The sequence below is a fragment of the Cyprinodon variegatus genome, unplaced genomic scaffold (genome assembly GCF_000732505.1).
Source record: "Cyprinodon variegatus isolate N-32 unplaced genomic scaffold, C_variegatus-1.0 Scaffold655, whole genome shotgun sequence".
Classification (NCBI taxonomy): Eukaryota; Metazoa; Chordata; class Actinopteri; order Cyprinodontiformes; family Cyprinodontidae; genus Cyprinodon; species Cyprinodon variegatus.
In genome coordinates, this window is record NW_015151108.1 from 173,527 (window position 1) to 195,958 (window position 22,432).

Below are 22,432 nucleotides of genomic sequence, written 5' to 3' on the forward strand. Positions count from 1 at the left end.
AGCAAACGTTCAATTTTTCCAACTCCAGCAGCAGCTACATTTGCAGCGTGTCAGATGCTCAGAAGCTCACGACACGCTGCTCAGACGAGCTGCTCCTGCTGCCCAAAACGCGCTGCGGCACGTTTTGCTGCGCCTTGATGCCAGTTAACCATTGACTTTGCATATAAACTAGCTGCTCCTCCTGCCTCTGCTGCTTTAGGTCTGAACGTAGCATTAATCTAAAAGGTTGTAAATTTCACAGTGACTTAACCTAGATTAAGTGTTCTGCAATCCAATTCTTCCTTATGTGTCGTCATCAGGTGAGAAGCTGGACTACAAAGCATGTGAGTCTCTGGAGGAGATTTTGAAGAGAGTCCAGTTTAAAGTGATAGACCTGGAGCAGACCAACCTGGATGAAGATGTAAGATGGATAAAGCCACACTTGTCTTTTTAATGCTATTTTCCACATTCAGTCTGTTTTCCTTTCCAATTTTACAATCTAGTAGGTTTTATAATGTTTTTCATGGTTTGGTCTGACTATCCCAGATGTTGATCTTTGTACACTATAAATGTTTGAGCTAAAAACATTGACTGATGGTCTGTGCTGCGGCGTGGAGGACTGAGAACAGATCCTGTCATTCTACCTTTTACTGTATAGTAATTACTAATTACTAAAGTCAGTCACTTGGACTAAAGCATCAAGTTCCCGTGATGCGATGGGTTGATATACTATTACCCAAAATCAATTAAACTGATCAGTTGTGATATTTATGCACTTTGTGTCTTTAGGTTTCAATTAAAAATCTGGGAGGAACTTTAAATAAAATGCACACAAGCATATTTGCCGGCATAGTTCCTTTCTATCTTTTTCATTTATTATGCGGAGTAACTTGATTGGGTTTTATCAGCTTGGGTTTTTGTCTGTCATTTCCTTTTTTTTTCCCTCTGCATTTTATTGTCATTACACTGAATGCATGTGATGGTAGCTTTTCATTCTTGGCTAAGCTAAAGTCACTGTAAAAATATCCCTCTCCCTCATCCAGGGTACGGTGAACCCAGCCTGATGGGACATTGGCAGATAAAAAAAAAAAAAAAAACTTTTTAGGATTTTTTTCTATATGATCTAGAGACAAGATTCACTGTTCTTCTGGAAATCTGAATTGTTTCCTTAAAAATATATATTGATCTCCAGGCGGCCCCTTAAAAGTTACACATTTTTAATAGAGTTCATACCTAAAGAGCTGTCATTAAGCTCACAGATGCTTGTTTAATTTAGTATCGAATTACACTGCTTATGCTTCTTTTTAACATGTTAAGATTCAACCTTCACAGCATCCCAAAAGAACAACTTCGCATTTATAGAAAGAGTATCTGTGAGTCATTAACTTAGTCACTGTAGCCAAATGTCTCGCTTTTGGGCTCTGATAAAATGATCTATGAAAAGGAAAATTACAGGAAAGGAACTGCTGGTTTAGCTCATTTTGTTAAGGAATGGGATTAAATCATGTATTGAGAGAAGGGATTGATTTTTTTCTGAAATGGCAGAGAGATATAAAGAGGATGGTTTAGTTTGGCAGAGGGACGTATCTGCACAGTGGCTTCAAACTGGGAGGGTTTTGGGAGGATGAAAGAAGTTTGGGGGAGATGCTTTAAGACATGTGGAGAAGCAGGCATGAGGAGTGTGATCACACGGTGGTTTTTATTAGACTAGATGTGACTCATCTTCCCCCACCCTGTAGATAAACACATGTGTATACTCAACCATGTCTCCTAGTATAAACACACACACCAAAAGGCAAAAGGTTGGGAAACATTATGCATTTTCCAGCTTATTCATCCTCTGCAGTAAATACAGCGCACACTTCATTTTCTTAAGCTTTGCTAATATTTAATTGAAAGGACAAATAATAACATTACACAAAAGTTAACAGAAATCTTAATTTTATCCTAACCGATGTTGAAACTTGAAATGAAGCTGCCAGTTTTTGGATCGGTTACTAATTAAGCTTAAATAAAAGATTTGTTAGGAAGCATCAATCAGGGCACATTTCTAAAGCATCGGATAAGGGGTGAACAGATTGTATTTTTCCAACTGATAATCCATATTTTCTTAACTAAAAAGCACTAAGGTGTTACAAGGTCACAATATACCTTTAAAGCTACCGGTATGTCTTCTTTTATTGAACAACATTGAAAATTACTCTTAAACTACTACAAACGTGTCTTGACTGCAAATAAGTCAGTGCTCTCAAAATATAAAGTTTTTTCAAAATTGGATGAGTGTTTTTAAAACCTTTTAGGCAGTAGATAGGATTTGTGGATGTGTCTCACTTTTTTGGACAACCATTGATCATTCTGTGCACCCATAGATCAGAGGTTATTTTACCCCTATCTATTAAATCCATCAAGTTAATAAATACTACAGTATGTACTTTGATGCACTTTTTAGGGTATATTTATTTTGATAAAAGTTAGGGGAGCATAATTTGGTATCATTATAATTAAACTGCTATCTCTACTAAGCAAGCTGCAAGTTACATAGTATGTGAAGCTGCAGGTCAGACTGCTTAAGATGAAACTTAATGGTCTTTTGCTATTAAATTGTGTGTTTTTTTCTTTTAAATAAGAATGCAGTTTCCTTTTTCCCCCTGCTTTTTTATTGTCATTACACTGTCACAAGTACAGAGCAACGAAATTCACTCTGTATTTAACCCATCCCCTTGGGGAGCGTTATATGTTTCTGCATAAAAAGCGAAACAAATTTCACATTAGTGTTTTATTTCTTATTAACATACTAAGATTTTAGGTGAATCTGAATAATATAGCAAATCATTTAAATACCTTCTGAAAGGAATTGATGTTTTTATTTGCTTTTTTTTTTTTGTCTGTTTTCAAAATAATAAAAAAAGTTATGGACCTACATACATTTTCAGAGAAGGTGCATATTCTGGCAACAAATGGTTACAGTTTGGTGATGATCAGGATCACCATCTGGATCCAGGATTTTTTGTTTGAAAGCTACTGTTAATACAGGTATCAGCTTAAGTTGAAAGTTATAATATTTCAGGGGAAATTAGCTACTTGGTTAAGGTTTGCTCTCTCAGAGTACTTTTTTTTCTTTAATATGAGGAAATATCTGTTAGAGACATATTTTGATTAATCTTCAACTACTTTGAATTGAGGATTTTTTGTTTCTGTTATATCATGGTCAATAAAACCAGCCCATAGCAAAGAAAACCCTAACACTTTTAAAGAGATTACACACCTTTAATTTATCACCTGTACAAGGGAACTGTTAGAAATCTCATTTAGCTTGTATAAAGACGTTTGGTGTTATAAACTACTTGAAACCTATTAAATATTTTCTTTGACTGTTTTTTATTTCTTTGCATTTATTGTTCTCAGGGTGCTTCAGCTCTATTTGACATGATTGAATATTATGAATCAGCCACACATCTCAACATCTCCTTCAACAAGCATATCGGCACGCGAGGATGGCAGGCCGCTGCTCACATGATGAGAAAGGTGAGATTGTTTTTGCTATCCACGGACTCATTGATAATGAGATAAATACATTTGTATATCCTTACATGCACTATATTTACAAAGGAATATATTTAAGATGAATGTAAACATCTGGGTTTTCTGATTTTTATCTTGTGACCTCACGTATTTTACCTTTACAAACCCTCACCAGGTTTGCTCCCACTGTAGCTGGTATTTTGGCCAATTCCTCTAATCAGATATCCACAAATTTTCCCTGGGGTTGAGGTTTGGTAACCGGAGCCACTCCAAGAGCTTGAATTGATTTTTATGGAGCTGTTCTTGGTTTCTTAAGCAGTGTGTTTTGGATCATTGTGATGCTGGAAGAAGCAGCCATGTTATATCTTCAATTCTCTGGAAGAAGGATTTTGCGTAAAATCTAATACACGATCCCCTTCATTCTTGCTTTAACGCTGTTCAGTTTTGATGTCCCTTTTGCAGATAAACAGCCCCAAAGCATGATGTTTCCACCACCATGCAGCCCAATAGGTTTGGTGTTCTTGGGATTCAACTCAAGTATTCTTCCCTCTTCCAAACACAAAGAGTTTAATTTGTGCCAAAAATTCTGCTTTGGTTTTATCGAACCACATATTTTCCAGATCTTGTTGTGGATCATCTATATGCTCTCTGCGTAAACCTCAGATGGACATCTGCTGGTTTAAGGAGGAGGACACGCCTGGCAATACATAATTTAGGTCCCTCTGTGCGTAGTGTGTTATTGATGGCAGCCGTTGTTCCTTTGGTCCCAGCTCCCTACAGATCATTCATCAGGTCCCTCTGTGTACTTCTGTAATTTGGCCTGCTGTTGTCGTCATTATTTTGACTCCGACAGATGAGATCTTGCGTTGGGGCTCCAGATTGAAGGAGATTGTAAATGGTCTTAGGTGTCTTCTGTTTTCTTCCCATTACTCCTACAGTTGATTTCTTCACTCCAATCTGCTCACCTATTGTAGATTCAGTCTTCCCAGTCTGGTGCAGGTCTACAATTGTCTTCCTGGTGTCTTTTCACAGACACTTGGTTTTAGTTATGGTAGAGTTTGCAGTCTGTCTGTTAAAGGCTCTGAACAGACTTCAAACAGGTGACGCAGCCTCTTAAAAAATAACAGGTCTGTGAGAGGCAGACATCTTGCTTGTCTGTAGATGACCAAATACATTTTCTCCACTGTTATTTACAAACAAATTCTCTAAAAACAATCCTAAACTGTCATTTCCTTTTTTCCCCCCTGCGTTTTATTGTCATTACACTCTCACAAGTACAGCGCAACAAAATTTGCTCTCTGCATTTAACCCATCCGCTTGGGGAGCTGTGGGCTGCCATTTGCGGCGCCTGTGGAGCAGTGTAGTGGTTAAGGGTCTTGCTCAGGGACCCAGAGCAGCAGTCTTTTTTTTTTTTTTTCTAATTTTGTCCCTCAGAGTTGAACTGTACTTGTAATGACAATTACAAACCTCTGTGGCCTTCCAAAGTAGGACAATAATTATTGGTTGACTAAATGCTTCCTTGCCTCACTGTATGTTAGCTTTATTTGTTAGGGAAAAAATTTTACTTGTACAAGTTTCTTAACTTCTAGTACTGTACTATACCCCTCTTTCCAATAATCACATAAGAAGTCCAATGCCTATGATAAATCCTTTTGCAGGCTTTGCAAATAAAATACATGATTTTTTTTATATAACCAGTAAACACAGTCTAACGTTTCGCAATTCATATGCAACTACTAGTGTCCAATATTTATCTTAGCTTTCATAAAATAATAAAAACTAAGAGTACATTCTTTTTCTACAGGACCGATCAAGTTTTTCTTTATTCAAATATTTATGACACTGTCTAAAACCCCCCACTCTTGTTCAGCATTAATGATATGTGATGTAGACATATAATGGTGTTTGTAATCACAACTTTAGTAGGATGATGGCGACGTGTTGGATTTCAGATTATTAATGATGAAATGGCTAAAGACTCCACACATACGCTCTTATTTCATAGATATTAATCAACTAATGGGGGAAATCGTTTTGCATGAATCCATGTTTGAGACTAAACCTTGGATTAAATGGGAAACAACATAAATTAGTTTTATATAAAAAGGATACGTAGGATTTTTTTTTTTATATTGTTAAGAAAAGGAGAATTTCTCTGTATCCGCTGGAGATGTGAAGGTTTGTAATATCAGTTACTGCAGTAGAGAAGACTGTCATGTATATAGTTTATCCGCCTAGCAATGCCTCTGTTATCATTTCCTCCTCAGACGAGCTCTCTTCAGTACCTGGATGCCCGTAACACTCCTCTGCTGGACCACTCGGCTCCTTTTGTTGCCCGAGCGCTCCGGATCAGTGGCAGCTTGGTGGTCCTCCACCTGGAGAATGCTGGTTTGTCGGGCAGGCCGCTCATGTTACTAGGTAAGACGGACAGAGCACTGGGAGCTTCTTTTTGTCCTCTCCGAATTAACTGAAATGTGATCCTTCTGTTTATCCCTGTGGCCATCTTGCTTTGCTTCACACACGTTCTTTTCTGTCAGCCACGGCTCTGAAGATGAATATGAATCTGCGGGAGCTGTACCTGGCTGACAACAAACTCAATGGCCTTCAGGATCCTGCTCAGCTTGGCAGCCTGCTCAAGTTTAACTGCAACATTCAGATTCTAGACCTGCGCAATAATCACATCCTAGACTCTGGTATGCAACTCTAGACATAACTGTGTAGAATTGTGATGTGTGAGCTATGATTATAGTGCTTCATATTTTTACACCTTATTTGTCAAAGCTTTTGTCACATTGCAACCAAGGACTTCAATTTATTTTATTGGGATGTCATGTGATCAACCAGCAAAGTATCATTCATACTACTAACACACAATGCTAATGGGATTAAATTAGGATTAGGATTTTTTCAAAAGTTCTGAAAAGCAGTGTATTTCATATCCAACTATCTTTACTCTGATACTCTTAAACAAATATCCTCCTTTTATGAGTCACTTTGTTAAAAAATAGAAAACCAGCCCATCTGTGTATAGCTTAGTCATAAAATAAATCCAGCTGTTCTAAAAGGAGAGGGAGGTTCTCAAATAATATCCCTTGATTTGAGTAACGCAGAGAAAATCATTGAAATCGTCAAATACACTGGAGAGGTGGAAAAAACAATATGTGATGTTTCGTCATAGAAGAGAGCATCAGCAAAGCTGCAAAGATATGGAAAATCTAGGACATTTAGTCCGTCACACTACACTTGCAAAGTTAAGTATTCCTACAAGAATATCTAAGTATGTGTCATAAACCGCAAGATCACACAATAAGAGCCTGATTATATTATATAACACAAAATAGTTTGTAAGTAAACACAGAGCTGGTAAATAGAGACAATTCTAAAGTAATACCCCCAAATATTTGATGCATTTAACTTTGACATAGCCTCCCACTGCTTTTATAACTAATGACACCCTGGCCTCTCCGCTGGAAATTCAAAGGCCCCTTTTTCTCTAACATGTTCTAAACGCCACAGACGTCAGAGATCAGATACCAAATCAGATCCAGTGTCAATTTTCTGGCCATGAGAAAACCAAAATTGGAAAATGAACCATTTCCTGATTTCCAAATACAACAAAAACAAACAATGTGTCCATTTTTGTTGTTTTCTTTAAAGATCCCAAATTAGAAAAAAAAGAAGGACCTGCTATCTGTTTTTCAAGTCCAAAAGGAAAATTTAAAATTTTAAATAATGAATTTAGACTTCTTTACCTCCTGATTCAGCTCCCCCCTCTGTTGTGTTTTGGTAGTGACCCAGAAGTAGTGGTAACACTAACATAGAGAGACATGGCACCATTTGTTCAGAACTATGTATTCATAGTTATTATTCCCAATTTGATGATTTCTTTGTCGATACATAAATACATTCTATTGAAATAAAAAGCTATAAAAATCTGATGGTCTGCCTTGAGACTCATGCGTTACTTCCTGGTCCAGAGCAGTACTATACAATTATTGCAATATTGTAGCAGTTTCTATAAGGCATATTAATGTACTAGAATGGTTCAGACCTAAATGCTGGTGACCCAGGGAGCTGATTATAAATGTTTACCCCACTGTTCTAAGTGATTTGTTAAAAGGCTTGAAACCAACATTTCATTGACCTTCCTCTTCACTTAAAAACTTTTTATCACCTAAAATAAAACCAAAATAAATTGAAATTTTGGTTATAAGTTCAAAAAAATGAATGATTTTTAAGTTACTTTGATTTGTTTGTTGTCTCAGGTCTGGCCTTCTTGTGTGAAGGACTGAAGGAGCAAAGGAAAGGTCTCGTCACTTTGGTGCTATGGAACAACCAGCTAACACACATTGGCATGGGCTACCTCGCTGCTGCACTGGTACATTACACACAACACTTCGCCATGATACAAAATAATACTGTATAGTGTTGCACCTGTAATTATTTTTATACTGCAAATAAGGTTTATTAGGGAAAATCGTCAAACCAGCAGCTTTTTGCAATAAACAAACTAAAGATTAAGTGTAATTTGGCTCAATGTGTCTAAAGGTATTAGTATTTTGTCCAAATTAAACATAGTTACTTAATTTGGTGACTTCTGGAAAATTTTAATTATTAAAAATGACAAAAACTTTTTGTACTTAGTGGAGCAACCTTTATACATTATAACTAACTCTTTTTTTGAGAGAGGTAAAGTCATTCATCTCTAATGAACACTGTAATATCTTTCATGAGTTTTTTTTAAACAAAGGCTCAGTGGACCTTAAGATACTCATTGATTTTTGTCCAGTTTGAAGGTCCACCCATTTCAAAGCTGCACCTTCCTGACAGACAGCGGCCAAATTTCTCCAGGACTTCCTTTTGCATGATTGCATCCATCTTGCCCTCCACATTCTGCAGGTTTCCAATGTTGGAGAAGGCAAAGCAGTGCCAGAGCATTACTAAGCCTACTGCCCTAATCCAATGTAGGCATGGTGCTCTTTACAGAGCATACTTCGTTGTTCCTTCTCAAGTTGTACTTCTGATCAGTATAAAAATTTCTAGAACTCAGGATTATTCTTTAGAAACAGACATTCTCCACATCGCCACAAACTTCTGATATTAGTTCCATTTTCTGAGTAATGCTTTTTCATGGGATGTGTTTATTACAAATGTCTGAACATGTTTTAGTGTTTGAGTTAAATAGTCTAACATGCAAGATTATTTATTAACATCATTACCTTTGGTAAAACATTAACATCTGATAACCAGTTTATTTAGCAGCATAAGGCCTCAAACTTGGCAGAAACTCAATGTTTATTGTGTTTCAAGACTTGATTTGTTCAAAAAAAATTGCATTTAAGTTATTTAAAGTTTGAAAAATCCTAACAACAGTTTGACCAAAAAGGTTCCTCTTAATCATGACTTTGTAAGACTGATTCCTTGCTTTTACTTTCTGCTAAAGAAGTAAACCTCTGGTTCGTTTCTGTAATGTCTAGAGTGCCTGCTGTTTTAATTATACCTGTATATCAATGTATATTCAATTTCAATTCAGTTTATATTTATATAGTGCCAAATTCACAACACATGTCATCTCAAGGCACTTTACAGTTCAACCAGATCATATAGTCAAATTGATTCAAAGTTTTCTATCTAAGGAAAACCAGTTGATTGCATTGACTCATTATATATATCACCGCTGATCTGAATAGTTGTTCCTTCCTAAGTCATCATAAAGGCAAATAACATTTACTGCTGCTGGATCTCCCTGAGTAAATATGTGAGTGAAGGTTTTATTCATGCTGCTTTCTACTACATGAGTAGGCGGATGATTGAACACATTGTAAAGCCCTTTGGAGTCCCCAGTTCAATTCAACTCAGTTCAGTTTATTTCTATAGCTCCAATTCACAACACGTCATCTCAAGGCACTTTACAGTTCAACCAGATCATACAGTCAAATTGATCCAAAGTTTTCTATCTAAGAAAAACCAGTTGATTGCATCGACTCATTGACTCCAATGCAATGCCTCAAGCTAAGCATGCTTGTAGCGACAGTGGAGAGGAAAAACTTCCTTTAAAAAGGAAGAAACCTCCAGCAGAACCAGGCTCAGTGTGAGCGGCCATCTGCCGAGACCGACTGGGGTTTAAGGAGACGGAAGCAGAGATACAAAAGGCAACTGTAAAAGGAGGCCCCGTCCAGGAAACATACAGCCAGGCAGAAGAGCTCCAAGCCAGCTCCCATGTCAGAGGATGAAAGAGCACATCCAGCCAGTCAGAGAAATAAGATCAATCTTAATTATAAAGAATCCCATGAAATCATTATTTCTAAGAGCAAGTGGGATGATAGTTCAACAGAGCTATGGCTCTGGGTGAGTTTGGTGACTGTATTAAAAAGATATCTAGGATTATTCCTATTCTCCTCTATTAAATAGGAGAAATATGCTGCTCATCATATACAGCAGTAAACAGATTTTCCAGATTAAGTAGGGATCCAGACTTGAAAATTGTTATATAAGTTCCGGCCATTTAAAATGTGTTTGTTGGAAGCTGGGGAAAGGTCCTACAACCCGACAAGACCTTAAAGCTTCAGTTAAGACCTATATTATTAACTTATAACTTTACTTGATAATTAAGATTTGATCCCATCATCAGATAATTTGATTTAGAGTTCCTACTGAGGAAAATGGTAAATTATCTGGAATTGGCTTTTGTTGTCTTTATAAAAGTGTTGAAATGACAAGTTTTGATACTTTCAATCAATTCTTTTAAAGAATAAATGTCTACATTTCAGAAAGTAATGTGTACAAGCATCTACATCTTAAAATGATTATTGACTGTGAATCTACAGATACATTTTCACTCACAATTTAGCATTAATTTCAATGTGTTTTTAACTCAAGTCATTAGGACCTTTAGTTATTTAGCTTGAACTTAGTTGGGTGAAGGCAAACAAACCAGTTAAACTATTTTTACCTTTTAAAAATCCCCAAATGCTTTTAAGATATAAAACTGTTCATTAAGGAACCTGTATATTTTTTTCCAAATAATTAGTGTATAACTAGGGCAAATACGCTTTATCGCAAGTTTTAAAACCAAACACTGTGACAGCTTTGTTATGGTAGATGTTCTCTACTTAGAAATCATTACAAGAACAATTTCCAGAAAACAAATGTAAATATGTGTGTGGAAAAGCAAAGGATTTTCAAATGATGCTCCCCGTTTCTGTTTTTTCTACCTTAATATCTGTATGTTGTTTTAAATTATCCCAGTCTTGGTCTCCTTGGTCCCTGCCTATCTGTGGGACTACAGAATTGCCCCATGAGGAAAGTAATGAACAGCCTTGGTGATTGAATAAAACCCAAGAGTATTTATTCACAGTCAGTTTGGGGTTTAAAATAATCTCCCAACATTAGCAAACACATTTCTTTTGACTGGAAGCAATATTAACATCTTGAGTGACCCAGCCAGAGGCTAGACCTAGATCTAATAGATAATCTGTGGGGAAAGATAAAGATTAGGATGATTGCAAGAAGACCGTTTGAACTTGTTGTTGAGCTCATACCCTGAGATTAAATGTCAAATTACCAGTAGAAACATGGAAATGGCTGGTTAGCAACTATACAAGGGGGTTGATGGCAGAACTACCAATGAAGATATTTCTATTGATTATTTGTAGGATACTGTTTTCAATCGAAAATAAGTTAAAGTAAAGCTTTTGTAAATGAGCCACAGTTTACAAAATTCTTCTTATTCGTGTCTGTAATTATCTGGTTGATAATATTGTACGTTGCTTCATCTGGTTCAGAATGAATGTTTTCTGTGTCTCAGCCATGCACCCAGAGTCTGGAGACTCTGAACCTCGGCCACAATACGATCGGAAACGAAGGCGTCCACAAGCTGAAGGATGGACTAATCGCCAACCGCTCTGTGCTCCGGCTGGGACTAGCTTCCACCAAGCTGTCCTGTGAGGGTGAGAGTTGAAACTATATATCTGCTGCAGTGTTTGGGCTTCAAAGTGGCCATACTGACTATGCGGCTGCTTTAATTTGGAATGCAGGAGCCGTCGCTGTGGCTGAATTCATCGCAGAGAGCCCCAGACTGCTGCGTCTGGACCTTAGGGAGAATGAGATCAAAACCGGGGGCCTTATGGCTCTGTCGCTTGCACTGAAGGTCAACAACTCGCTGCTGCGACTCGACCTGGACCGGGAACCCAAGAAAGAAAGTGTAAGCATCAAGAAAATGTTAAAAAATAAAAAAAGTTTAAATTCCCTCAGTTTTGACCATAGGTAATGAGGAAAATGAAGGTAAATGCTCATCCAAAAGCAGAATGTCACACACACTACCAAGTTTTTTTGGTCATGTTTGGTTAAAGAGCTTCCTCCTCAATGTGCTGGAGTCAGTGGTACAATTTAAGACAGAATGAAATTGGTGGGACAGACATGTTTGTGCTGCATTGACATGAGATAAAATTAGAGAATAAAACTAAGAGGCTTGTTATGGATCATTTTACCTGATTTATTTTGCTTAATAGTAGAACTGCATGATTTCAAAAGAGCAATATCCCATCACATATGTGAAAGGTGTGAATGCTAAAAATACGCTTAAACCTCCATTGTTGATTTCTTTTCACTTTGAGTTTGTCCATAAAGTCATCAGGTTAAAGAAATGTATTAAGAATCACCAGAAGCCACAACAAGTTCATAAGCTGGTAGATGCTGGAGCCCCAGAAACACTGTTTAATAGAGTGAGTTTAACATCACCATGGGCTTGGTGGGTCCCAAACATTAGAAGAATGTTCAGCTCTCATGCATGGTGGTTGTAGTACTGTACCATGTATCCCCAAAACAGACAGAAAAGTACAGAACTAGCTTTAAATCTTGTAGCCTTTCTTTAAAACCCAGAGCTGTAGACTGTAGAATCTGTAACTTTATTATTTTTTTGATAATTCCCAGGCCCATCGTAGGTCTTTGGACTCCTCACCACCACTGAGTACCAGATGCAGGGTAGATTGTAATAAGTGATTCATAAAGTGTTATGTTGTAGAATACAACAGTGTTAAATGCAATCTTAATAGACCCTAACATCTGATCTCAGCTTTTTTTTAAAAGGTTTGGAAAATAACAAATACATCCTCTTACCAAAGAGGGAAACTGATTTACTGTGGATGATCGTGGTATCTCTGCTCCGTGTTTCAGGTGAAAAGCTTCATCGAGACGCAGCGCGCCCTGCTGACCGAGATCCAGAATGGCTGCAAGAGAAACTTCATCCTTGCAAAGGAAAAGGAGGAAACCGAGGAAAAGATGAGATTGTCAGCCTCCATGGCTGAAATAGCTACGGAGGACGGAGCGAGGGAGGTAGAGGAGGATGAACCAGCTTCAGCTGAGAGAAAGGAAGATGGGGAGGAGAAGGAAGCAAAGGAAAACAAATCCCAAACTAGTAGCCAGTCGAAAATGAGCCCAGAGATCAATGTTCCTCCTCAAAATCTGGATTCTGACTCTGACACGGAGGATGAGGATGTAGGAGAGGTAGTAACCAAGTCTTCTTCTGTTGTTTCAAATCAGACAGCACCTCCAACCCAAACAGGAGTTAGTCAGTCTCCCCTTAGTGCCTCACGTACACCCTCATCCCCCTCTGCATCACCTGTAAAAGGTTCAAGTGTAATATCCGGAATAACTGTCACAGAAACAACAGTCCCTGCTCCTCCGGGAACTCCTCCCTCACCTGGCCGCTGTATCTCTGTATCGAGTCCCGGAAGGGGCCATAAGATTTTCATGGTAACAAGGGTAGAAAGTCCCCCTGAACAGCTGCAGAAAATTGCTCCTGCAGCTCCCTGCCAGCCTAAAGGCTTGAGCGGACAGCAGACACAGCCCCCGCATGCATCCCAAACACAGCTGACCCCAGAGGGCATGAAGGAGAGCCCACCTGCTCCCTCAACAGACAGTAAAATGACAAAGGAGACTCCCAAAGACAGACTAGAGTCTGATGCAGCTCAGACGCACAAACCGGACCCACTGTCATCAGGTCAGTCCTCAGAGGAGGCAAAAGCCAGAACTTTAGATTCAGCCGCAGTGACAGATCCAAGTTTGCAAACACCAGCATTGCCTTCAAATTCCTCATCTGAGCAGGATGCGGCTTTGAAGCCAACAAACGACTCTGAAAAGCCCCAACCTGAGTCACCCTCTGCAGAGGAGCGCTGCAGAGGAGAGGAACATGAGGGAAGTGAACATGAGGATAGGCATGAAACCTCCCCAAATGAACTGAATCAGTCTACACAGCAGCCGCCCCAAACATCTGCACCAGAGCACCTAAAGGATGAGCAGGCAGCAGAACCAGAGGGGACCTCCCCTCCAAACCAAACAGAAGATAAGCCAAAGCAAGAGGAAGCAACTCTAGATTTGGTTCCTTCAGTCCAGACTTACCAGCAAACTCAGCCTGAAGATGTTGGGGAAATTAATACTTGCTCACAGGGGGAGGATCAAGAATCGACTGATGAGAGCTCTGCCGATGAGTTATTCGTTGAGGCTATGGATGGAGAAGTTGTCGGTTCATCTCTACCCAACGGTCTGAAACCAGAGTTCTCCCTCCATCTACTGGACAGTGAATCTCCAAAGCCCAGCAGCTGCGTGATGGAGCATGGTGAGTCACTGCTCCCAGTTCGATTGATCACCTCCAAGTTGATTCACGTGGTCTAAACATCTGTTGTGTGTCTCCTGTGTAGTTAGTGCCAGTTGTGAACAGGGACTGGAGGAGCTGCTCCTAGAAGCCAGCCTGGACAATGGGAGAGATGCACCATAAACTGGTAAATGTCAGACTTTTATTTCAATCATATATGCAAATAATGGTAAAAAAAAAAAAAAAAAAAACTAAATTTAAAACCATATAGATCAATGTTATCTCAAGAGAGAAACTGAAAGAAAAAGTAGCTTAAAGAGTAAAATATATAAGTTGAACCATTTATAAACAGTTCAGCGTTGAGAGTATATAGTATTTAAGGTTTTGTTAGATTATAAAAAGGCTTTAAAGATATTTATGCTCAATGAATTCATCCATCATGTGAATCTGTATTTTCTCCCTTGATTGCAGCTTATGTCCTTTGGGGGTGTGCAACTAGCTGTTTTAGAAATCAGTTATAATCAACAAAATCCCCAAAAAATGCACTGCTCTAAATAAAATAAGGGAAAACGTAAACAACGCAGTATAACTTTTATTTATTTTATTTATGATAACAATTTTATTTATAACAATTAAATCAAACTTCTGTGAAATCAAAGTGTCCACTAAAGAAGCAACGCTGACTGAGAACCAATTTCACATGCTGTTGTGCAAATAAAACAGACAACAGGTAGAAAATATTGACAATTAGCAAGATGCGTTCAATAAAGGAGTGGTTCTGCAGGTGGGAACCACAGACCACTTCTCAGTACTTATGCTTTCTGGCTGATATTTGGGTCACTTTTGAATATTGGTAGTGCTTTCACTCTGGTGGTAGCATTAGATGGACTCACAGAGCCACACTGGTGGCTCAGGTAGTGCAGCTCATCCAGGATAGTACATCAATACAAACTGCGGCAAGAAGGTTTGCTGTGTCTGTGAGCGTAGTGTCCAGAGGCTGGTGGCGCAGCCAGGAGACAGGCCGTACACCAGGAGACGTGGTGGAGACGGAAGGAGAGTAACAACCGAGCAGCAGGACTTCTACCTCTGCCTTTGTTTAAAGAGGAACAGGAGAAGCATTGCTAGTGCTTTGCAAAATGACCTCCAGCAGGCCACAAATGTGTGTGTGTCTGTACAAACGGTTAGAAACCGACTCCATGAGGATGGTATGAGGGCCATACATCCACAGATGGAGGTTATGCTCACAGCCCAACATATTGCAGGGCATTTAGCATTTGTCAGAGAACTACAGGATACTGCCCCAGACCTGAATCTGATTGAGCACATCTTGGACATCATGTCGCGATCCATCCACCAAGGTCATGTTGCTCCACAGACTGACCAGGAGTTAGTGGATGCTTTATGAGAATATTATATTCAGATCTGGAATATGATGTTTGAGTGGGTTTTTTTTTTTTTTTCTTTGAGCAGTGTGCACTTAGATTTGTTGTTTTAAAGTAACTAACTTTAAAAGGGTCACAATGTAGGACTACATGCTGTGAGAGGACATATTAGTTTAGTTTGAACATGCTCTGTTTCTTCCAAGACTGATTTGTCTCTGCTCTCGCTTTCCAGCAGCACTACAAGGACAGATGGATGCAACACTAAGATGATTCGTCAGGCTCTGCAACAGGACTGGCTGCTCTACAATATATTTGTAATTTCTTCAACTTAATCAGCATTACAATGTTTCCATAAAGGACCGACGACACAGCGTTGCAGTTCAAGCTCCATACATGAAAATACAAAGACAGCATCATCTGGAGCTCTACTGTGATGAGTAGTCTTCTACATCTATACCTTCATCGTCCACCTGAAAGGTCGGGCAGGTGTGAGGATCTCCCATCATCACTACATTTTCTCATGATGCGATATTTACACACCTCCATGAATCACAGACAGATCAGGGATGGAGGAGGGAGGGTAAAACACTAACCAAAGACCTTTCTGACAGCCCTTACTTGCTCTCTTTAGATTGTTGTTGGGCAAATTGATCACAGGCAGATTTTTATGACTCACAGAGACATGACGGTGGTGATGATAAACATGGTGGACCCCTGCTGAGTAGACCTGCTGGCTTTAAACTCTTGAGGCGGGAGTAAGTTGCTGTTGAAGGCTTTTCTAACCAAGAAAGCTGAGGATGTTTATCAATCTGTGTAAATGTAAACTTTGTGTGTCTCCTGCCTCCCCTCCTCCTCTCTCTCCCCCCCCCACCAGAAACAGAACTCTAAGGGACCTCTGCCAAAGTGACTTTTTTTCCCCCCCTTTGTTTTCTGATCTTCTGCTGTCTGGCCCCTCAGGCATCTGCCAGCCCCACCTATTGTTCAAATCTGACACGGAGAACATTAAACCACACGTTTTGCATGATTGAAACTGCAGTTTTGCTTTTGAAATTGGAGGGAGAAAAATAAAAAAAAACACAGAAATCATGTCTTGGACAAAAGTCAAATTACAGAAAAGTCTAAATAGATTAGTTTTAGTTGAATCTGAAGCTCCAAATTCCTCGCTGTGCGAACCTTATCTCAAGATTTCAACTTTTATTTGTGTTGCCTGTAGTTTCTCCAGTGCATACTCCCCTCTTTTCAGCTGCTTTGAGAAATCTTTTTTTTTGTTTTGTTTCATAGGATCTTTTCAGGTTCAAAATGTTCATGTTTCCCTCTCTTCATGGGCTTTTTTTTCTGCCCTTTGTTGTATTTCATATACAAACTAGAGAAAATATTTAGATTACATTACATTTTTTTAATGGGATAAAATATATGAGGCTTAAAAGGCGGATTTAATTAAATGGTTGACTACTGGGGTCCAGAAAGCTGTAAACACGCCACAGTCCCTGTTCTGCAGCAGCTTTTGGGCACAAGGGGGTGTCAATGGGTGCTTTTTTTCCATCGAGGGAGAATTAAGTCTAGCTGAATAAAAAAATCACAGCATTAAATGTATCTTTGTGTTTCCGTGAACAGATCTGGTTATTCCTGCCTTCATTTTTACTTATTTGTTCTCATGAAGCGGAAAAAGGTAAGTTACTGATGGGGTTTTTTTCTCCTCCACTGAGCAGTGTTCAGTCCTCCTGCTTCTCCACCCAAATGATAGTCCCCCACCTCCCCAACCCACACTGTTTGTAATGCTTAAATGTTTAGAAATTTTTAATAATTTGTTAACTTAATTGAAATGTGCTGGTAATCACAAAGATATGTATGGCAAAATTTGTTTCTCTCAAATAAATGCATGTAATGACTAATGAAACGACTCCTTGGTGAATGAAAATAGTTGTTTGGGATTTGTTTCAATGGGAAGGTTAAAAATATACACAGTTTTGATGATATAGTAATTTAAGTTGGTTTCATTTTTCTTTTTTGGTTTGTATTAAATACAAAGTTAAAACCCAGTAATTACATTCATTGTACAGTATGATGAATAGATACTTGGCTCAGATTATTACAAAAGTGGAAAGATACAAGAGTAGGATTTTGTAGTTTTGTTTTTTATACACATTTCTATCAGTCCAGTGTATAAGATGAGTAAAATCAGAGCTTATTTAAGCTTTATAATCTAGAGGAAAAGCAATGGCATAGAGAGGGGATTGATGAGCCTGAATAGAGGTAAAGCTCAAGCTTAACTCTGCATTCTGAATATCTGGAAATACATGGCTAATTTCTGTTTAATCCTTTGATGCAATATATCTATATACCTAAATGGGTCATCTACTATTTCAAACATAATTTCTAAATAAAAGCTGCATGGTACTCTCTAACCATCATTATATTCAGGGACTGGAGGAATCCTCTGTCCAATAGATGAACTGGTTTATTTCAAACTGTTGGACAACCCAAGAACAAATACAAAAGGTCTTATTAATAAAGATGTTGGTTGAATTTTTGAAGTTTCATTATCTGTATTTACATGGGCTAAAATGATACTAGGAATGGAATAACCCATCATTTTAAAAAGCTGTTTGGAAATGCACTCGGGGACAAAGATATTAGAGACATATCCTTTGGTAAAATGAAAATGATTACTATTACGTGTGAAGGAAAAAGTGATGCTTAAAACCCTTAAAAGCAGCATGCCAAATGTTTATTATGTGGGGAAACTGCTCTGTTTTTTTTTCAGGAGGGACCTATGCCCTTAACAAAATAGCATCATCAGGAAGTTAAATGAAGCATCAAGGTCAGAATTGTCAAGAAGTTGAAGATTGCTCAAAAAGAGCTTCCAAATGGACAATGTCACTGTAAACTAACTGTGGGAATACAAAGTTCACATATTGTAAAGGAAATTCACCAAATAGAAAATTATTGAACTGGGTCTGACTTCTGCTTCGTACTTTAAGAAGACCGTCTTAAATTCAATGTGAGGCCTGTATCTCACTCAGACAAATATAATTATATGTGATTATATTACAGTACTGCAGCTGTGTGTTTTCAGGCTTTTGCATAAGATAGACATCAACAAACTATCCAAAACACAGCATCTTCACTTTTAATAAATAAATAAAAAACTTAATTGATATCCAGTTAATTTTAAAACTATTGCTTATTTGAGCATCTAAATGTTATGTTGCTTTTACATAGTGTGTATACTCAGAGTGGGGCTCTGAGAATCCAAACTCAGCTACTTGGTTACTGTTCACTCTACCAAGTTGTGGTTAGCTTTGCCAGAAAGAGCTGCTCAGAATATCATTCTGATTTCAACCACTTCATGCAACCATCTTGATTTTTATTACTGAGGTTTTTTTAGTACCTGAAGTGAAACTTAAATTAACTGCCATTTTGATGTATCTGATTGTATCTTGAACTGATTTTTGCACTAAATGCACTAATTTGTTTCTATAACTTACCCCCTAAACATTCCAATGGTTGTTTCCCAGATTATACAGGTATCTGGAAATTGCCCTTAAGAATTTACCAGCTGTGGAGTTCCACATTTCTCTTACTGTTAGGCTGTCAGATTTATTTTAGATTTTTCCATGACTTAAAAGATGAATCATTCCTCTGAGATATTCGCTAATATTTTATCATATTATATCACACAGCTGCTGTTATCTCAACTGCTCATCCATCTCATCTCAAAGTTCTCTGTTTGGATTTAGTGCTAATAAAATTGGAGAACTTCAGGAACTAATTTCCATGTTGAAGAACCTAGCTGGATATTATTGTTCTGGTGCATTATCTTATTGGGAGTAGCCTTTGTAGGGTGGGAGACCTTGATGTTTAAGCAATACTCAAGTTTCAAGATTCCCATTGTGATCTGGGGTCATTCTCGTGAGGGAAGCGCAATGAGAAAAAATGCATCTGACTGAACAGGATGTGCCTCCTGGACCAGATTCACTCAGGCTGACTCTTGCAGAAGATGAATCCTTCCCCTCAAGAACCCCCCACCACCACCACCTAATCACGAGGAGGTACTACAAGGGTTAGGGTGTGGAGTACATGGTGGGAACATGGCTCAGTGTTCCTCTGGGAATGCCAAAGTGCATTAATCCATAGAATCCAGCACTGATCCAGTAGAGAGAGGGCTGTGAGAAAATCAGAAGATTTACAATATGAGTAGAGAAAGCTTACAATAGTAGTGAAGTATTACCTGGAAGCTGAATTCAGGTTTTTAAAGGCAACCAGATCTTTAGAATCACTTCATTCAATTAATACATTTCTTAAGCAGCTGGAAATTAATATTAAATTACACATTTTATAAATAAATTTGGTATTTAGGTGTTATTTATCACTATTTAAGGTAATTTCTTAAATGATTGGGTCTAAATGTGGTCAGATTGTCACAACTAAACCACTATCTGATATTTTCAAACCCGGAACCACATATTTTTTTTTTTTTTTTTTAACTTGATTAGCTTTACTGTTCAAGATCAATAAATATACATTATACCGATTATGTTGCTGTAGTGCTTTAGATTTGTATTCCTTTTAAAGCGTACTAATATTTAAATATACCATTAACGCAAAGGTATAATTGTCAAACTGAATATAATTTGTATTCCTTGTAGTGATTATGGTTAGATTATAAAATATGGATTGAAGTTTAAAATCAAAGCTTAACTGTCTTTTTTTTTAATCATTTTTTCATTACTTCTTATGTTGTGTTCTTAGTTGTGTTTTTCTTGTCTTTAGAGGTTCTTTACAGTTTGGTTTTAAAACTACGCTTGAGGTGAAATATGTCCTCATGTTCAGTTTCTCTGCTATTTGCAGTGTCATAAGACCAGAGAAAACACTGAGGCTTCTTCTCTGTCTACAATAGATGCAGAATTGTGCAATAAAGAACAGCTAACAGAAAAGTTCAAAAGTTTAATGTTGATATTGTCTTTATAAAGTGATGAGAAACACTGCTGAATTTTCAAATTATTTTCGATTTTTTTTTTTTTTTTTTTAGAATAAGATTGAAACTTTATTGTCTTTCCACTTTCACAAGTAAAGAGCAATGAAATTAACTCTTTGCATTTAACCTATCTCCTTGGGGAGCAGTGGGCTGCCACAGTGTGGTGCCCGGGGAGCAGTGTGGGGTTAAGGGTCTTGCTCAGGGACCCAGAGTGGCAGGCTGTGGGAGTGGGCCTTGAACTCAGAACCTCCGGATTCCAAGCACAATGCCTTAACCACTAAGTCACCACTACCCTAATCACGAACTTTGCTTTACAGTAAAAACAATACTTTATGACCCAGTCCAGGTTTCCTACAGTCTATATTTTACATTTATCTAAGATGGTCCTACTACCAAGAAAACATGCCCCTTCTTTGTGTTTTTTGAAACAAATAAGAGAATATAATTGTATACATTTGCTCTTTTCAGCAGTCTCTTGTCAGTGTTCAATAACAAGTTATGGTCTTAAGTTTTTGAGCGGGATATTAAATTATGTCTTTCGAATCAGATGCAAATTTTACTGTTTTAATATTGTTGATGTGTCTACAAATTCAAAGCCTTTCGGGTCGGGCCAACTGGTCTTACAATTCAACTTTATTGTCATTACATCGTCATAAGTACAGAGCAACAAAATGAACTCTCTGGTTTTAACCCATCCCTTTTGGGAGCAGTGTGGGGTTAAGGGTCTTTGCTCAGGTACCCAGGGTGGCAGTCTGTGGGAGTGGGGCTTGAACTCACAACCTCTGGGATTCAAGCCCAGTGCCCTAACCACTAGATCACCACTCCCCACCACTCCTCAACTTCAGATAGTTAGTTATTATAAGTAAAGTAATAAGTTGTTTTTTTGTTGTTTTATGGTTGTGATGAGCACAGACTTTCAGGCTTAGTTCTACTTTTCTACCACTCAGTTTGATGTATGAAAGTTCCTCATTATAAAAAATAAGAGGCAGTAAAATGAAAACCGAATGAGACAAGATCTGCATGATCTGAGAATAATGGAGGAATAGAGATAACCTCTTATTTAAATATTCATTTATAATGTTTTTACCTGTAGCTCCAAATATTTTGGTGATTAGCCTTTTTAGTATTTAATGAGGTGAAATTACAACAACAAAAATAATAACAATAATAATAATCGTAATATGTATGATGAGATTATATCTGTTTGAAAGGGATTTCAATTATATTATGTCCCTGTTTTAGATTAATGCACGATTGATAGAAGAGGAGAGAAAGAAGATTGAATGACAGCGAAGGAAAATAGGAACGCTGGAAAGATCAGTTGAAGAAAATGAAAAGTCTGCTTAAAAGCGTTAAACAGAGAGCAGGCAGAAGTCAGCTAGAAAGAGAAGAAGATTGAATGACCACATGGCAATAATACACACTATTGATTGATCAATTTTATTAATCTTAGGAAATAGGAGAGGCATGTTCCTGGATTTGTAAATGTAAATGTGTAAAAATGGATGAAAGCATAATTGTCCCCCTTTCCTATTTTAATTTTCATGAAATTGATTTATTTTTATCTACGAGCTGGAAATGTCCCCAGAATGGATTTCATCTGGTCACATTAGGTTTGAAATTTTGTCATTTAACCAGAAAATTATTTGCTTTTATGAAGCAGATAAAGTTAATAGTCAAAATAATATGAATTTATATTCAACTATGACAAATGTAAGCACTAAGAATGCCAGTATATAAGAAAATATTTCAACAAAAACATTATTTCCTTTAGCGAGAGGTTTAACAATAGATGTACGGGAGGTGTTTACTATTAAAAACATTTAGCCAAGCTGTTATCAGTGATGGGGACAGTGATGATCAAATGCTTTCTTGTCTGGCCTTTCTTTAGGCTTGGCCATGCCTCAGGAATGTGCTGGCATGCTGGTGAAATATAGCAGGGATTTATCTGTAGTGTCACCCCGTATCTGGCCTGATCCA

The 22,432-nt window shown here is 37.9% G+C and overlaps 1 protein-coding gene across 2 annotated transcripts in view; it reads left to right on the forward strand.

Annotated features, from left to right (window-relative positions):
• ppp1r37 (protein phosphatase 1 regulatory subunit 37) overlaps positions 1 to 17,136 on the forward strand; it is a 47,180-nt gene extending 30,044 nt beyond the window's left edge. The window contains exons 4-13 of one of the 2 annotated variants that reach the window (XM_015393739.1): positions 300 to 400; positions 3,385 to 3,504; positions 5,769 to 5,919; positions 6,039 to 6,194; positions 7,767 to 7,879; positions 11,309 to 11,450; positions 11,538 to 11,704; positions 12,676 to 14,116; positions 14,199 to 14,279; positions 15,707 to 17,136. In XM_015393739.1, coding sequence (XP_015249225.1) covers positions 300 to 400; positions 3,385 to 3,504; positions 5,769 to 5,919; positions 6,039 to 6,194; positions 7,767 to 7,879; positions 11,309 to 11,450; positions 11,538 to 11,704; positions 12,676 to 14,116; positions 14,199 to 14,275 — 2,468 coding nt within the window. In that variant the 3' untranslated portion in view covers positions 14,276 to 14,279; positions 15,707 to 17,136. The remainder of the gene's footprint in view (positions 1 to 299; positions 401 to 3,384; positions 3,505 to 5,768; positions 5,920 to 6,038; positions 6,195 to 7,766; positions 7,880 to 11,308; positions 11,451 to 11,537; positions 11,705 to 12,675; positions 14,117 to 14,198; positions 14,280 to 15,706) is intronic. The other variant, XM_015393740.1, reaches the window with a different exon arrangement.
• Positions 17,137 to 22,432: the final 5,296 nt, after the last annotated feature.